General features: G+C 40.0%; 1 protein-coding gene across 1 annotated transcript in view; it reads left to right on the forward strand.

The window, feature by feature from the left end:
• The first annotated feature begins 2,473 nt into the window (after positions 1 to 2,473).
• Positions 2,474 to 17,374, forward strand: part of rell1 (RELT like 1) — a 35,571-nt gene continuing 20,670 nt past the window's right edge. The window contains exons 1-3 of the mRNA XM_008283441.1: positions 2,474 to 2,639; positions 9,609 to 9,830; positions 13,720 to 13,791. Of these exons, the coding sequence (XP_008281663.1) occupies positions 2,615 to 2,639; positions 9,609 to 9,830; positions 13,720 to 13,791 (319 nt within the window). The 5' untranslated portion in view covers positions 2,474 to 2,614. The remainder of the gene's footprint in view (positions 2,640 to 9,608; positions 9,831 to 13,719; positions 13,792 to 17,374) is intronic.

The following is a 17,374-nucleotide window of genomic DNA, read 5'->3' on the forward strand; positions in this document are numbered from 1 at the left end:
AAAGACTCTCAAACAAGCGCTGAATGTTTCCAACTTGTCTGACCAACACCATTTGTCCAAAACATCCAGCTGTCCCAGCCATAAACTACATTCATAAGTGTTAAAATGTGATTACTAATCCCACGTGGTGATGATGAGCATAGTATAGAAATGTAGATAAACACTGACCAACAGTCTATCCTACAAGGTGATATGACTCTTGAAAGTTTACTCATTATGCCGGTTTTAAAGTTTTTTTTGAAGTGATTTATCAGAAAACAGCTTTTTAATAAAGCCCAAATGTGTTTTTCATCCTTGAAAAGTTCTTTTGGATATCTCCTGTATTTCTAAAGTGATGAGGGCTTAAAAACACTAGAAAAATAACCACAAATAATAAGCGTGACATTTGCCCACCCCCATGCACTTTGAAAGCCTGCAATTTCAAAAAATATTCAAAGTATGAAGGTAAAATGTTGCACGGCTTCAATAAATGTTATAAAGTTGTTGAACAAAAAAGACACACTCATGGTGGGAGCACCACATCCTGTTGATGTAGTCTGCCTGGAAACTGGTGCATCAGCCTCTACGGTAACTCAGTGTTTGGCTTTTCATGACTGCCGTTATTTCAGATGAGCAGTTTGATTCAGGATCCGTTGACTGGTGTTGACTGTGGCTTGGATTTTTTCTGAATAGACACAACAGAACAGTTAAATAAACAACAATAAATAAACAACATGGTGAATGTTTCTGCATGATGCATAATATTCATACTCCACATGTTACCGTAACAGTTATTCAGTGACAATACAAGCAGCATTCAGCTCTGCAGAACAAACTTGTAGCTACACAAAGGATGTGTGACGACAATCAAGGTGCCTTGGTGCCCCATTCTTCTTCTTTGTAGTGTCAGACACAGCAGTGACGTTAATATGAATCTTTTTTTTTTTTTTTTTACAAAGGTGCCAGCTCAATATAATGTCACCAGTGTGTTACCTGTGCTTTGAACACTCTAAATGCAGTATGCCATGCTTTTCTCCTGAGTACACCCAACACCACACAATATAGACAAACGCTGACACACCAGCAGTCACCAGCTGTGTACAATAATTGCCACCTATAATATTTCACACAGTAGTTATGAGGATCAGATGAGGAAGTGCCTATAGTAACATTCATATTCAGGAATACAAGTGACCATATATATAAGTAAGATAGGTCAGCTATCATGGATCCAAATGTAATGAGCTGGATTTACAGTTTTTTGACATTTGCTTTAAAATAAAAAAACTAATACAACTGATGGATTAATTGTTGCAGCTCTAGTGTGATCTTAGATGTCAGGAATGATCATGCTGTTAACTGAAAACATGTCTTTGGTCACAATCATTCAAGAAAAGTTTTAAATGCACAAACCTAACTGATGTTAAGTTATGTGTGTTTGCATTTTAGGACTATTTCATGCAGCTAGCAGCAGCAACAGATCCTTTGGCAGAGGATCACTTTTTGGCACAACTTCCAGCGACACTTCCACGGCAAAGCGATCAGGGTGCGCGTTCAGACATGCGCAAACCCGTTTAGTTGCCGTCAGAAGAACAGAAGAGAACGCATGTGTGAAACAAGGGAAACTTCACTTTTAATCAACATTGTTATTATTATTATGAGTAAATACCACATTCATTAAAGTAAATGGAAAGAACTGCCAAACTTAAGCTGTTTGTTTTTATTCTCCTTGAATCTCCTAAAAAATTCCAATAAGATTTGAAAAACATTTGCCTTGCTGCTGAAATGTTCTTTATCTTTACATACATTTTATTTTTTAATGCCTTAAAATTTGATGTTTGCACATAATTCTCAATGTTATACTCTGTTGTCGGTGCCTTGCCTTTTTTTGTTTTGGCTGAAATTTTAATAAAGTTCATTTTTAAAAAAAAGAAAAAAGAGTGCATTTCTGAAAGAGGTATTATATTCGTGTTTTCTTCTTCTTCTTCTTCTTCTTCTTCTATAGAATATATATATATCTTTTCTATATACCCCCCATTCAGAAGCCCATTTTTCATATTCTGTTTGCACTACTCTCCTTGTTTGCACTATTGCTTATATTTATATGTACATTTTTTATTTTTTATTTTTTTTTTCTGTCTCGTATATGTGTACCTCTGCTATCAACAATGTGAATTTCTCCACTGTGAGATAAATAAAGGCATATCTTATCTTGTCTTATCTTATCTTATCTTCTTCTTCTTCTTATTATTATTATTATATTGTTATTATTATTGCTGTTATTATTGTTATTAATAATAATAACAATACTAATGATTTGTTCTTATTCGTATTCTTGTTATTGGATGAGGGGAAAAACCCCCAAAACAAAACAAAACAAAAAACGAAGACGGAAGTATCGGGGAGTGGGTCCTCTCGCGACACCTCCACTGCGCTCCTCTCTGTTGGAGGCAGTACAAGCTTTGAGCACAGGGCGTATCCGAGCTTTGGGAATCAGGAAACACGTTAATGGACGTGAGAAGTCCCTCCTTTGCTTCAGTTTGACCAGTGTTGGTGGTGACCAGACGTTCGACGGCCGCTTGACACAAACACCATCCCCCGTCAGACCGCTGGCTCGCTGCGGTCCCGTCCATCCATGGCCAATTCAACTGGCGTTACACGTAAGTTTCCGAGTTTGTTTTTTTTCCTCCACTGGGAACGAAACCTTCTAGCACCGTTACAGCCGTTAATATTCTGCATTTTCAAACCTATGTCTACTTTTAGAAGAGTTTCCTATGTCCGAATATTAATACCAACACTTGTGGAAAAAAACTTGCTAAGCTAGCTTGTTGGTAAAGTTTTAGGAGGAAACTGGCCAGCAGTGACAGATGCACTCCAAGAGAGGAGTCAGCGAAGAAGAGAGGGAAAGCAAAGATAGAAACTAGCTGATAACTCACAGCCACTTTAAGATGTCAGTTTTTTTTTTAAAACATATAGTTCCTTAATTCTAAAGATATTTAATGAGCTACCTTCTCCTAGCAACACGACAACTCAGTTTAAGCGAGTGCTTTGAGTGTCAGTCTTCAGCATTTTCAACACTGTTTTTGTATTTCAGCAGGAGGAAAACCATCCTAGTTACACATTTACAAAGTGAAAGTGTTGCCTCAAGCTTCTACTGCACATATGGCATTGTGTTATTTGCCTAAATACCCCTTTCCGATGGTTTTAGAGGAAGGAATTCTCCAAGGAATCTGTGCTGTTGACTTTATTCCACCAGTGTAGGTGTCTCCCTCCATTAACAACTGCTATTTATCTATTTTTAAAACCTCAAACCCAAATTGAGAACTCTCACGATACGCTTCTTAAGCCTAAATGAACTAATTTGAAGCTTAAATAATTAGTCACTTAATTGCTAATTCTATTTTACTCATTTATCAATAAATAACCTGCCAAACATTCAGCATCTCATTTGAAAATCTTGTCGATCGCATGATGTTTAAGGAAATTCTGATTTGTTTTGGCAGTTTATGGCCTGAAGGGAAATCATCAGCAGATTAATAGGGAATGAAAATAATCATTAGTTGCAGCCTTGCACAAAATGTCATGCCTCGGAAGCTAGAAATAGGTTTAGTATGTAAATATGTGTAAAGTTTCATCTCGGAAAAGTTGTTTAGAACACAACAGTAAGCAGAACTGTTTGCGTAACAACTGGACTAACATTGAATATTCTTAGCAAACATGATGCCGATTATTTTTTCAGTTCACTATCCATAATTTGGTGTATATTTTAACATAATTATTATGATTTACAAGCGTAAATGTCTCATTGGAATCGCTTCAAAGCACGGTGAAACCAGGAGTCGAGCACTGGATTCCTCTGTATACAGGAATCTTTGCCCCAGTGTTCTCTTTAGTTCCAACCAATGCCCTTCATAACCTTTATAGCCGGGCCTGTTTCCATTTTCCACGAGTCCACAGGAGTCTTGTGGCTTCAAAAAAAGGCCGAAGCTGAATCCGCATGCTCATTCAATTAGACCCAGTCATGCAGTGCACTGGATTGGAAATAGGAAAGCAGTAATGTCATGTGAAGTCGTGTGTGTATACAGTGCGAGGATATGTCTCGGGATAGTGTCAGCTGTCTTCATGTAAGGCAGAGTGTCAACACACTCACGTTTAAGCAGCGCTGTGTGAGTCAGTGGTTCCCAACTTGGACGTTGAATTCCCTCGAGAGGTTCCGTAAATGTGAGGGGGTCACAAGATGATTAAATTTGGGTTTACTTTCACCTCTTCTTGGAGTAAAACTCTCATATCAGCACATGAAAACCTTTGCTGAGGGGTCACGAGCACATATTGCTTAAGTTTTAGGGGTCACAAACCGAAACGACTGGGGAACAGCTCATCCAGACGGGCTTGTCGAGATAGTCAGTTCTGTGAATTAATTTACACCTCCGACATGATGCAAGGTGAACATTTAGCACTGGGTTTATAATCACAATTAATATTCATGTATCAGAAAATGAAGGTGTGTGGGAGTTTGGTTTGGTACGTTTTCCTATTTCTTTTCTTGCTCATAGACTAAAAAGATGCTCTGGAGCTGCAGCCATGCCCAAAACCAAGCACATCTTTTTTTTAAAAAGTTAGTAACATTAGAAGATCCTCTGCTGCTGCATCTTCTTGGCAATGAGGATGGCTTTTATTGTATCAAATGCAACTGTCCAGTGTGGGAGAAATCCTAAGCCACAGACGGACCGAGCCTTTTATCTCATTAGTATTCGGTGCTGAGCTGAAAGCCACAAATTGTCTTCCTAGTGTAAGCAGATATATTTTTTGCTGAGTATATCTCAACAACTACAAAAAAAACCTCATGATTGACAGGTACGTAGTAAATTTTTACAACTACTCTGTGATCGCTAATGAGCTCATGCTACATGTCTTGGGGCTATTGTGACAAGGAAACGCAGATGTAAGATGCGTCCCTGTGGCCTCATATTCTGCATCTCGTAAGGTAAACAGTCTGCTCTTTGAACACAGATTCCCAGAGACGCTCTTGTGCCACATGTGTAATGCGAGAATAGACATTGGGAAGGGGAGGATATTCACCGGCCAAACGGTGGTCAGCGAGCAAACGTCAGGCAGCTTCCATTTCCATGCTTCCTAGCACCATTGAGTAGAGGACAGTAATGGAGTTACATCTAGTTAAGGATCAGATTACTGACTGAATGTAGCCGAGAGTTTGAAGTCTTGCAGCCAACTCTGCCGTCGCACAAGTTGGGAATTATTTAAAATGAAATGGTAAATATCAGTTTTTTTAAGCTTGTGAAAGAGCCCAACCTGCTGCCTCGAGACACTCTTTCCGGTGCCGTGAGGGTTTCTGCTGATATCAGCGAGGATGAACGGAAAACATCCTCTTTTCTGAGATCAGAGCTCAAGACCAACTTGTTCACATTGTTGGCACTAGTGCGCCTAAATATTTCGTTCGGTGCCTAAAATGTTTCTTAACGGGTGGGTTTCTGGATTGTGTTTGCTCTTGAAGGGATCTCGGTTTGTTGTGACTGTAATAAATGAATGAAAAAACACTCCCACTAGAGGATGGTACAAAAGAGCTTAGGATGGGTAAAGGGTGTGGAGCTCGTAGCAGGGACTAGTGCTGCGTTTATTACTGTCTGGTCAACAGTGCATTCATTATTAACTCGGGGATACATGGTTATGTTTGGAAAAGATATCTACAACCGGCGTCTAGAAATAGATGAGACAATACTGTGTGGTGGCAGCATTAAACAATCAGAGCACTGACGCCAGCAAATGCAGTTACATTAACACCATTAGAGTACATTCACATAACCCTAAAGACTCGTTATGTAATTCACGGTTGTCTCGAATGAGGCAAGTACGAATGTCATTGATATGTGTAGTACTCGGAACTATCGTACACCAAAAATAGAACACCTGTGAGTCAACGCTCAGGGCATAGTAGTTGATCAGCGCTGACACTCACCAGAGAGACAGAGCTGCTAAACGACGAATGAAAATGATTAGTCGCACTTGATGGATTTTTGGTCGCACTGGCAGATGATTTCCATGGGCTTAGAAAAGCCCATGTGGTTTTTGTAAACACACATCGCCCCCCTTCCTCTTGAGTTTTCACAGAGATTGATTTTATATCATTTTGTGAAAGAGGCTGTCGAGGCACTTTCAGACAGATAGAACATCTCACTGGCTAAATCCTAAAAATAAACTGCAGGAAATGAAACTGGCTGAAGAGCAGCACTGTCCTGTTGAGCCTCCACTCGGCTTCAAACGATGGTTTAATTTAAGGGTTTGACACTGTGGACAGAAGTTCTTTTTTTTCTCAAATCAGAGCGGGGATTACCTCTTATCAGAGTAAAGGTTATTGACTGATTCGGGTGACTTGCTCATCTTTTAGAAGTCCTATGCTGCTTGGAAACAGCCAAAGTGTTCAGGTGAACTTGATATGTACCTGCTACAATCCTCAGTCTGGCTGACTTTTGAGGCCGGGGGGCAGTTTGACCCGGTCAGTGTTTATTTGACTCCCTCTCAAATCTTAAAATCCAGAGGATTTGTGTAACTGAGGCTGTGTGTTGTAATGAAATATTTTCTTTTTCCTTGAATAAATCTTCTTATAGTCTCAGGCCACACTCAAACTAAACACAAATGCTTTTCTTTCCCTGTTAATGTTTAATGGAGCTTTCCATCAAGTCCGGGTAATGTTAGAAATGTTGCACTGCTGCCAATAGTTGAGCCTGAATTGAGTACAGAATTAAAAAAAATTGAGAGTTACTGCTTTTATCTGTCTTGGTACATTACTGTAACTTCAGTATCTTTGGATCTGGACTTTTGATCCGTCAATATTTTCAGGACTTATACTGATACACAACCAATATTTAACACCGACACATATATTCAGTAAAAATTAAAATTGTGGTCTTCAAATTTAGACTCACTCAAGCTCAAAATTTCGAATAAACATATGTTCAAAGCTGGGATATGTGACTTTTCCCTATGTTGACAAAGTGGACATTTAATTTGTAGATGTCTCCTTTTACACCAGCTTTGTATTTACTGCACAGACATGTCAGTGTCACGCTTTCTAGCCAACTGTTGATAAGAAAATTATTTTTTAAAAATCCAAAATATCAAACTATTCCTTTAAATTTGGACACAACTCTGTCTCTTCACTTTCACACAGGAATCAAAAATCCAACAATCAAAGCAAATCCTCACACTACTGAATATTTCAGTTGTCTGTTGTAGGAAGTTGTCTAGTTTTTCGAGCTTCCTTGTTTTTTTAGGAGATAAAATAGAGGTTGTCGAGCGGGCGACCGACATGCAGCAACTAGTTTCCGCCCGGGATTTGAACCAGGCTGCCGCTGCTCAGTCCGTACAGTAAGAGAACTCTTTGAGAACTTTTTGTCTGATATTTCATCGCCTTAGCAAACAGTTGGTGTAATAGCTGACACACTAATCAGCAAGGATTCAGTTGCATCTTCTCATTCAACTGATTCATTTTTATACAAACTGGAATCAAATGCCATCCTGCTGTTCTCCCTCTTTTTAAATCCATACAGCATTACTGCATAAATCCACACCTGTGATGTGCTCGTGTCTCTAGTATCTCTAGTTTTTGGCTCTCTCTCTCTCATAGGACTTCCGCCATGACACCAGCTGTGGTTGCAGGAGATTTCTGGCTCAGCTCTAAATCCTCCTCAAAGACTCTATTCAGCCCCTTTTTCCAGTCTCTGTAGTCTTTTTTTTTTAAATGCTTTTAATTCAATCCTGTTGTCAGTTGGAAGGGGCATGAAACCGTGCCAGGACAGCCGCCATGTCTCGATATAAGCACATGGCCGCACAACATTTGGTCGCAGGGCGGTCGGCGAGCGGACAATGATCGGTGTGTTCAGTCTGTTGCACCAGGGAGCTGGGACAATGGAGGAGCACAAACGTTTGTATGCATCAGGGGGCACATGGTTTGGTATTCAGATACGTGTCTGCACACGCATTGCTGTGGCATGAAGATTTGCTTAGAGGTCTTTTGTCTTACGCGACTGCCAAGGCTGGGTTGTTCTGTCCGTCTTTTTTCCCTCTTTTAAACTGACTTTCTCCGAGTCGTGCACGCATTGATGTGAGAAGGACATCGCACAAAAGCCCTTCTGTGCGGTGTGCTGGAATGCCTCACGTGGCGCTTTAACAGCAGGGAGCGCTCGCCTATAGCGGCCCTTTGACCTGAACGAGACATTATAATGTAATATGAGAACATTTAGTTACTGTATTATGTAGTAAAATCCCACAAATTTCTATTATCTGTATATGTAAAGCTGCAATGCATGAAAAGAAAAGAAATTCGATCATCAATTCATTGTTTTAGCCGTTACTCACAGCACTTGTTCTTGTTAGAGTTTCTCAAATGTGAGGATTTGATGATTTCCTTATATGACACTGATGATATATTTTGGGGTTTTGGATCGGTCTGCGATTACTTTGGCGGACAAAATAAGATATACGAAGATGTTGCTTTGCTCTTCTTTACGAGTCGTAGACTAAACAAAACTGAAAGTGCTTTTCCATCCAGAACTAGTGGCACCAGTTGTTTATTTCAATGAACCAACTCTTTATCTTACAGTAGTGGGGGATCAGGCCAGCTAAATGGAAACCAGAATGATTAAAGACAACATCAGAGCAGATTAATTAATAATAGAAATAACTGATTTACAAGCAGAGCTGCAATGAATAATCCATTAGTTGTCAACAAAACAGAAAAACTGATGATTTCAGCCTCTTAAATTTGAATATTTAAGGTTTTCCAGGTTTTTCTTCAGTGACAACAAACGAAACATCTACGGGTTGTCGTCAAAACAAAAATTTTAGGACGTCATTCACTGTTTCCTGACATTTTATAGACTAAAAAAAAGATGAATGATTGATAAAATGATAAACATCTAAAGGCTATCTATGCCTTAAGTTGTTTGAAGTTGAAAGTCCAGTACGTGGAGTTCAGGAGCTGCACAATTTCTAAGAATCTTGCGGCACCGACACGTTGGACTTTAGACCCCTGGGTGGGCAGACGGAAGTGGGAACATGGGATGCTTGAGCTGGAGTAGTAAAACTTTATGATTATTGTCTTATTTTTCTGCAGTGAGTGGCATAAAAAAACCAAAAGATGGAGCCCATCCTGCTACAATCAAACAGGGCGTGTTTGCTGACTCAAATGCATGTTTGCAGTGAGAGGGAAAGAACTGATTGGCTTATAGGTTTACTAGACACCTGTGGGGTTGTTTCAGCAGCCTCATTTTTTAAATTTTTGCTTTATTGCTGCCTCTTACAACAATTGCATCCCCCGAACTGTAAAAAAACAAACAGGGGCACGACGTGCATCAGATTGAGCAGCTAAAGGCCAGAGCGAGCAGCAGACTCGACCGATCCAGGGAAAGGAACATGAAAGCTCCGTCGCGCTGCAGCTGATAGCGTTTAAATCCCCTCAGCTGCTCAACTCTGGTCTCATGCTCACACTCGCTGTGGATATCAAGTTGCCATCAAGGTCGCTGCACTGACAAATCCACTGTTGTGCAGCAGTAATTGAATTAAAGTTGTTTTTGTCTTCATGTGTGCTCCCCTCTGTCCCCCTCATCCTCCAGTGGGTCAGACGACAGTGAGCGGAAAAGGTGACGGTGCAGCAAGCGGCCCCAGCCCAGACTATACCGCCTTTGTACTGGTGCCGGTCTTCTTTCTTCTGGGCCTGCTGGGGGTGGTGATCTGCCACGTGTTGAAGAGGAAGGGCTACCGATGCACCACCGCCCAGGACGACGAGGAGGAGTGCGTGGAAGAAGAAGAAGACAAGGATCTCGAGCTGGGAGGAGGTATGGAGAAGGAGGCAAATACTCAGAGGTTGTAAAACTACAATGCAATGTGGCAGGCTCCCCCAAAAAAATGTGTCACTGTCTGGCAACAAAGTGTGTGACAACAGTATCAGTCGATTTATCGGCTTATTGCATCTGTGTGCCTAAGTCATCCATCATCTGGATACAGCACACACCCAGCTTTATTGCTCAGGCAGGCTCGTATTAATCCAAGTGGGCGTGAGGGAGGAGAGGGAAAACTGTCAGACAGAAAGGAAGCTCTAATTTTGTAGAAGTCAGAATGTTACTCTATAGATCAGTGGAGATCATGTACCTTCATAAAAATGAAAAAAATGAATGGATAGATGAGTACTACAAACTGCAACCCATTAAATAAATAAAGCTTTACTTATGGAGCAGTGAGGGTGCCAAATTACAAAAATAAATCAATAAAAGAATTTTAAAAAAATAAAAGTGGAAATAAAAAGAAGAATAAATATAAGAAATTTTTTAAATTTATTTTTAAAAAATTAAAATCATTTTTATTTATTTTTTAAATTATTTTTTAAAGTCACTTTTTAAATTATTTTTTCTTTTTTTCTTTTTTTTGTGCTTTTAAAGGGACATTTAATTTACATCACCTTTTTCTTTTTTTTTTCTGCCTATCACTCCTCCATATTTACTACTGGAATTTTTATTAGCAAGTCATGTTAATTTAAAGTGAGGTTTAACTTTAAAGTTCAGATTTCAGTCCTGGTTGATGTGGTGACTCCAGCGGTTGTTCTTTCTTGTTTACTACTCATTGTAATATTGTCAAAAAGAGTTATTGTGGTTTGTGCTAACCACTGCAACAAATATCCTGTGGCTTCTTCACAATAAAAGCCACGTCATGTTTTGACATGACAACACTTTAGTTGTGTATTTGCAGCAGGAGTAGTGGCGTAAACGAGAAACAGTGAGACTGATGTTCAAACCCCAGATAGCCACTACTTTGAAGTGACCTTCCTAATATTGTGTACAACTCCCTCACTTTCAGGGAAACAGTACAACAAAATGATCAGTGTCATTCACTTTACCTGTCAGTGGTTTTAATGATGTGGCTGGTTGTATTATTTTGTGTGAACCGCATGTATGTAAATGGCTACTTCACAAACATATCCTCTATAAATGTATTTTATAGAGGATCTTTAAGAAGAGATCTTTAAAAACACCCTTTCTGCCATATATACAGCATCACAAGCTTTCCCACTGTCTCCCTCTTTGCTCCGCTGCAGCACGTGAATCGAAAAATTCCAATCTAGTTGAAGATTAACCGATGTCCAGTCCTGCCTTGTGATGCTGTTGCATTTCAGTCACTGAGAAAGAAAGCACATAAGAGGTGACTTTTATAGGAATGTTTGAATGACTTATTAGAATTTTTTTGCATTAGTTTCCTAATTGGTCCGTGAGGTTTTTCATTTTCTTGTCATGTAGCTGCGAGGTCAGTAATCATGCAATAAAATCACTAGATGCTCTCACCTGCCCTCTAGTACTTGCAGACTTGTTCTACATTCCTGAATCTAATGAGTTCCAGGTAGTGTACGCGCAGACGATGATAAGAATAGACTGATGTGATGTTAATGGCACCTAAGACTTGCCATCCGTGTTTCTCAGTGTCTCTATATGACATAAGCGGGCTTAAAACAAATGTTAAACCTTCACGAGGCAGGTCTTATTTAAAGAATGGTTCCAAGTTTTTTTTTATTGTTTGCACTCAATCCCCAGAAAACCCCTCTGTTATTTTTTTAAGGTGTGGAGACCAATAGAAACCAGGAAGACATTTGGCAAACACTCATCGCTCATGCCCTGACTTAACTAGGGGTGTGTTCAGTGACGTGAAACAAACAAAAAAAAAAAAACATCTCCGCACAAGGCCGGTTTAACTTTACTTGTTATGTAATTATAGCTGCAGATTCAATGAATTTGCGTGGTTGAGAGTTTTCTGGCTTCTCGGAGAACGTAGTAACTTCACTGTACTACGAAATATGACCTAGTTTCCCCCCTCCCTGTTGTGCCACATTTAAAATAGGACAAGTGTGGGCTCTTCGCTCTCCTTCGAGTAATTATTGTGTGCAGATGCGAATCCGCTGGCATCGCTGGTTGGCCCCCGAGGTACGTCACAGACATGAGAAATGTTATGGAAAGAATGAAGTGTTTACACTACGCTGCTGAGAGCGGTGAGAATTTATGCTTTCTGACTCTCTCACTTATCATACAATGGACAGTTTTCCTTCTGTCTCGTCTCCACGTCTCTCACGTTGACCCATGCTCTGACTCCCTCCGGTGAATCACGGCTTGTTATTACTTCATTGGATATTGGAACCGGATATTTCGTAAAGCTGGTTTCTCTCATTGAGTAAAGCTCAATGGCAGCAGCGTAATAGTCACAAGTCCATTAGGGTTTTTCCCGGCCATCTTTATCTTTCTGTTTGTATTGTCTTTCCTCAGACAGCCCTACCCTTTCTTTGTAATGCGTCGAAACAAAAACAAAACATTGCTTTTGTGTATTGTGACGTCCCACATTCGGTAGATCCAGTCTTCTCTTGTTTCACAATGATCAGGTTTCCTCTGTGATTTTCTTCTTCCTGCTTTAGTTTGTTACATCTGTTACACAGTTTAAGCAGCACACTGTGTATATATGATGATCCTTAGCTATCCTATGATTTATCACGTTTATCAGAAGTGAGGAAATACTGAGGAAGCAATCAGCAGGAAACTCCAGGAAGTGCCGCACAGGGGTGTGTGCTGAGTGGAAGTTGGTCAAGAGTGGTGAAAGACTGCAGTCAGTGATTGCGCATTTCAATGCATTGTGCACATAGGCTGATCGCATGATGATTCATAACAATAATGTCACATTTTGATGTGAGAATTGATAGCGATGTTTACACCAGATATATGCTTAGCAGTCAGTACCTGTGTGTGTATAGATCACACAGGTGCTTATTGTTCATGACGCTTAGAATAAACTCATGTTGGATGCACAAATAATAGTTTCAAGTCACCAAAGGATTGAAGTGCTGGATTATTTGGAATGTGTTGTTCTAAGTGGCAACCCCACTTGAAAGCTATCGCCCAGTTTTGCTTTTACCTTCAGCTGTTTTTAGCTGCAGCCCTTTATTGCACATGACTTTACTGTTTGGATTTGCTGTCACAGCTCCCGGTAGGACAGTTTCCAGTTGTAGCAACCAGCTGTGTCTCCCAAAACAGCAGGTAGACAAACAAAACTGATCATTTGATGACCCTAGCAATGCAAAAAAAAGCAGCGAAAGAGTCCCATCAGGAGTTTGGGAACCCAAACAGAACCTTCAGGCAGTGTGAATATCAGGCTGATGTTCACCAAGAACTATGTTGTGTTGTGTACATAGCTTGTTGTGCTGCCTCCAAGTGTCAAAAATCCCATTACTACAGATGTTGGACCAAAAAAAACAATAATTTTATGAAGACGATAACAGCCAAACACGATGCTTTGTGAGTTTATGCAAGTGTTTCCAATATACAATCTTGTTTTCATTCCTGCTCCACTTAAACAGTCAAACCTAAGGGTGTAATGCCATTACTCAGTGCTCTTAAGTTATGATTAATTGGGAGACTGGGCCTGTAAGCCGTGCCGAAAGAGTGTTTTCCTCTCAAAACACATTTGCACTTGAGCGTAGTCGGCATTAGCAGCAGTTTGCTCCTGTTTTGCTGTGTTTGGTTTGTCACTTTTAATAAATGCCTGACCCTGCTGTGTGTTAAACTATAGCCTGCACTGTATGGTTGTGACTGTCTTTAAACGTGTCTGATTTTCTTTATTTGCCGAGCCTCTAAAGCTGCTCTGGGACAATGTGATTTTGAATAACATTCTCATGTGTGTTTCTTCTTATTCTTCCAGAGCTGAACGACACCGTCAGCGACAACAATGACACAGTTGGACAGATTGTCAGATACATCATGAAGAATGAAGGTTTGTGTTGACATTTTGTTTTCAATTAAACACTTTGCACAGCTGAAATACCTATAACTGTTTAGAGCCCTTGTGACACTATTTTCACCATTCTTAAAAACAACAATCAGTTGATTAATGGAGAGAATAATCAGCAGAATAATCCAGGATGATAATAGTCACGAGTTGCAGTTAATGGTTCAAAATGAGCTTCACTGCAAACAACAGCAAAATCCTAACACAGGAGTAATAATAACAAAGGATACATAATAATATAACATCTGCTTTAAGTACTTTAAGTTTTAATGCTTCTAAGTACAGTTAGTGAGGACTTTACAGTGTGGTTCATCCCAACATTTTCCACTCGCTGCTATGTAATGCCAGACGTTTCTTAACACGTGACTTTAAGGGGGTTGAAGTCATCGACCCTTGTTCGCCCTCCTCCCCCAGATGTCGTTACAACATTATTGTTCGCAGATAAATTATCACACGCTATTCAGGAAGGAAGTCAGTGCTGGATTCGGAATTGTGTTGTGTTGTGTGCTGTGTGTGTGTGCAGCTCTTCTCAGAAATGAGGGATTCGGTGGAAGTTCATCTGCAGGACAACTGCAGTGGAATGTAAGGAGACGATTTGTGAGGACTGGTTTGGTTACATCAGTGTTTCCCACTGAAATGAAATGGAACATGGATGTTTTTGCTGGAATTTGATCGTCTTATTCATTAAATTGAATAGCTGCATTACTAACAAATAGTTTCTGTGTTAAATTCGTAGGAAATCACAGCCCTCTGATTGTACCGTGTAATTGTTTTTCCTTGTTCGGTTGTTTTCATAGGCAGCCACAGCAGAGATAAGGATCAATGCTGGCATTGTTTCACTTTCAATCAACTTGTTTCATATAATAAATGCGCCAGATGTCTTTTCTGATTGCGGGGATTATATTCGCTAGTATTGATAAACCTTCCACGGTATTGCAGTGATTTTAGAACTGGTTCAACAACTGTGTGGGACTTTGCTCTAAAGGTAGGAGACGTGTTTGTGAAATAGAAGATCTCCTGCTTCAATTGAATAATGTTAGTGTGCTTTATTTAGAAGTTGCTAAGAAAAGGATGGTGTTTTTCTGCCACTTTGATATTATGGAGGTTCTCTCTTGAGGTCATTTCAGCTCCAAAGGTAGAAGAAACACTCAGATCCTGTACTTAAGTCAAGGTACTGTTGAAATACTTTGCTTTAAGGAAAAGTAATGCATTTTCTACTCATGTAGAAATACAAAAGTGCATCAAAATAAACCCAAAGTACCAAAAATAGAAGTGCTCATTTTGCAGAGTGGCGTATTTTGGAGTAATGTCCATTGTAATTATTGATGCATTCGTGTGTTCGTCATTTTAAAGTTGTGAATTTCCCCTTGAGATCAATGGACTTTAATCTTAATCTATGATGCTACATCGTAAGCTGATTGTATATTCAATTTCTATTATTAACTAAATCCACAAAGTAACTGTTAAAGTTCTCAAATAAGTGTTGTGGGTAAAAACTGCAGTATTTGCTTCTGCTTGCAAAATAGCAGAAAATGGAAAAATTCAATTAACTCAAAATTGTGTTTACGATATTTATGTAAATGTACTTTTCCTGATGGGAGATGTCCATAGCAGCTGGTTAACTTTATTTTCTATGTACAGTCAAGGCCAAAATTATTCATGCAAATTTTGACTTAGTTGCTTTTATTCAGCAAGTCTTTTTTAAAAATTGGAAATGACACAGACTTCTCGAAAAAGATAAGAGGCATCAGTGTGGAAAAAAGGATTTCTCAGCTTTTATTTACATTTGAACAAAAATTATTGAAGTGCAAATTATTCATACCCTTCCTCAATAAACAATAGAAAAGCCTTTATTGGCTATTGTAGCAATCAAACACTTCCTATAATTGCTGACCAGCTTTTTGCATGTCTCCACTGGTATTTTGGCCAGTGATGAGCTTCATCTTTTGTGATGAACTCCATCTTTTAGGTTGGAGGGTCTCCTTGCCATCACCCTGATCTTTAGCTCCCTCCATAGATTATCAATTGGTGTCAAGTCAGGACTCTGGCTGAATCGCTCCAAAACTTGAATGTTTTTGTCCACTAGCCATTTCTTCACCACTTCTGTTGTGTGTTTTGGGTCGTTGTCGTGCTGAAATGTCCAGTGGTGCCCGAGGCCCAGTTTCTCTGCAGACTGCCTCGTGTTGTTGTTGAGAATCTTGATGTGTTCCTTTTTTTTTTAGCATGTTGTTGTTTACTGTGATTAGTTTTCCTGTTTCATTGGCTGAAAAACACCCCCAAAGCATTCGGTTCCCTCCACCATGTTTGACAGTGGGGATGGTGTTCTTAGGGTTGAAGGCCTATCCTTTTTTAACGTCGAATTAATTCATTGTTTGTGTCATCTGATCATAAAACAGAAGACCAGAAGTCTTCTTCTTTGTCCAGATGAGCAAAGGCCAAGCGGGCTTTTGAGTGCCTTACCTGGAGAAGCGGCGTCCTCCTTGGTCTGCGTCCGTGGAACCCAGCAGTGTGAGGTGTCTGTTGGTCTGTCAGCCTTGAGACTTTGCCACCAGCAGGGCCCAGATTCCCTCGCCTTGGTGGCGATCCTTGGATTCTTTTTCACCTCTCTCACTATCCTCCTGGCCAGCACAGGTGTCACTTTTGGCTTCTGACCACGTCCTCTGAGATTTTCCACAGTATGGAACGTCTTGTATATTTTACTAATGCTTTGCACTGTAGCCACTGGAACTTGAGAACATTTAGATATGGCCTTACAGCCTTTTCCTGACCTGTAAGCAGCCACTGGTCCTCAGTGAGCTCCTTGGTCTTCGCCATGACTGTCCACAAACCAACTGCTGCTGTTTTTCACCTGTTGAGTTGATTAAAACAGCTGTTCCCAGGGAATCAGGGTAATTACGATGCTTTCGAACAGCCTGGACTATTTGGAATGGAAGAGAACCTTGAAATGTTCCCATAGACTGTGACAGTTTACAGGGCTAGACTGTATATATCTTATCATCGTGCAAACAGAGCTGAGCATTTTATCAGTCACTTTTGTCTAGTTCCTGCATGTTCCTGCATTAGACGTTTGACGCACGACAGGCAAGGATTGTCAGATGTTGCAGAGGAGGAAAAAGGAATATATTATTAAAGTGTTTTGATTGTATTGCTTGATCTTACTCTGGGATATACAGTACATGTAGAGCAAAAATAGTCTTTTAAATAGTTAATCACAGCGTCATAGTGTGAGGAGGAAGGAGGCAGAAGGAAACAAGGAGGAAAAGAAAGAATGGAAGTACTGTAGACGAGTCATTTTTGCTGCATGCTGTGTCCATTTTTTAGAATACGAGCCTGAAAACGTCGCTCTGCATCTCAGCTTTTTAGCGGAACAAGGTTCGACAGTCGTGGCTCAGAGGTCTAGGTTCCAGGCTGTGTTGGTCAGAGTTTCCATGACTCACGAAAAGTTGAAGATGTATTTATAAGCAGTGTATAAACTGGTTTATAGCAGACCTATACAGAAGGGGAGGTGTTATCACATTCTGGAGAACTCTTCTTTATATGTGGGGCAAAACTCCAAAAACCACAAAAA

The sequence above is a fragment of the Stegastes partitus genome, unplaced genomic scaffold (genome assembly GCF_000690725.1).
Source record: "Stegastes partitus isolate 25-593 unplaced genomic scaffold, Stegastes_partitus-1.0.2 Scaffold312, whole genome shotgun sequence".
NCBI classification, from domain to species: Eukaryota; Metazoa; Chordata; class Actinopteri; family Pomacentridae; genus Stegastes; species Stegastes partitus.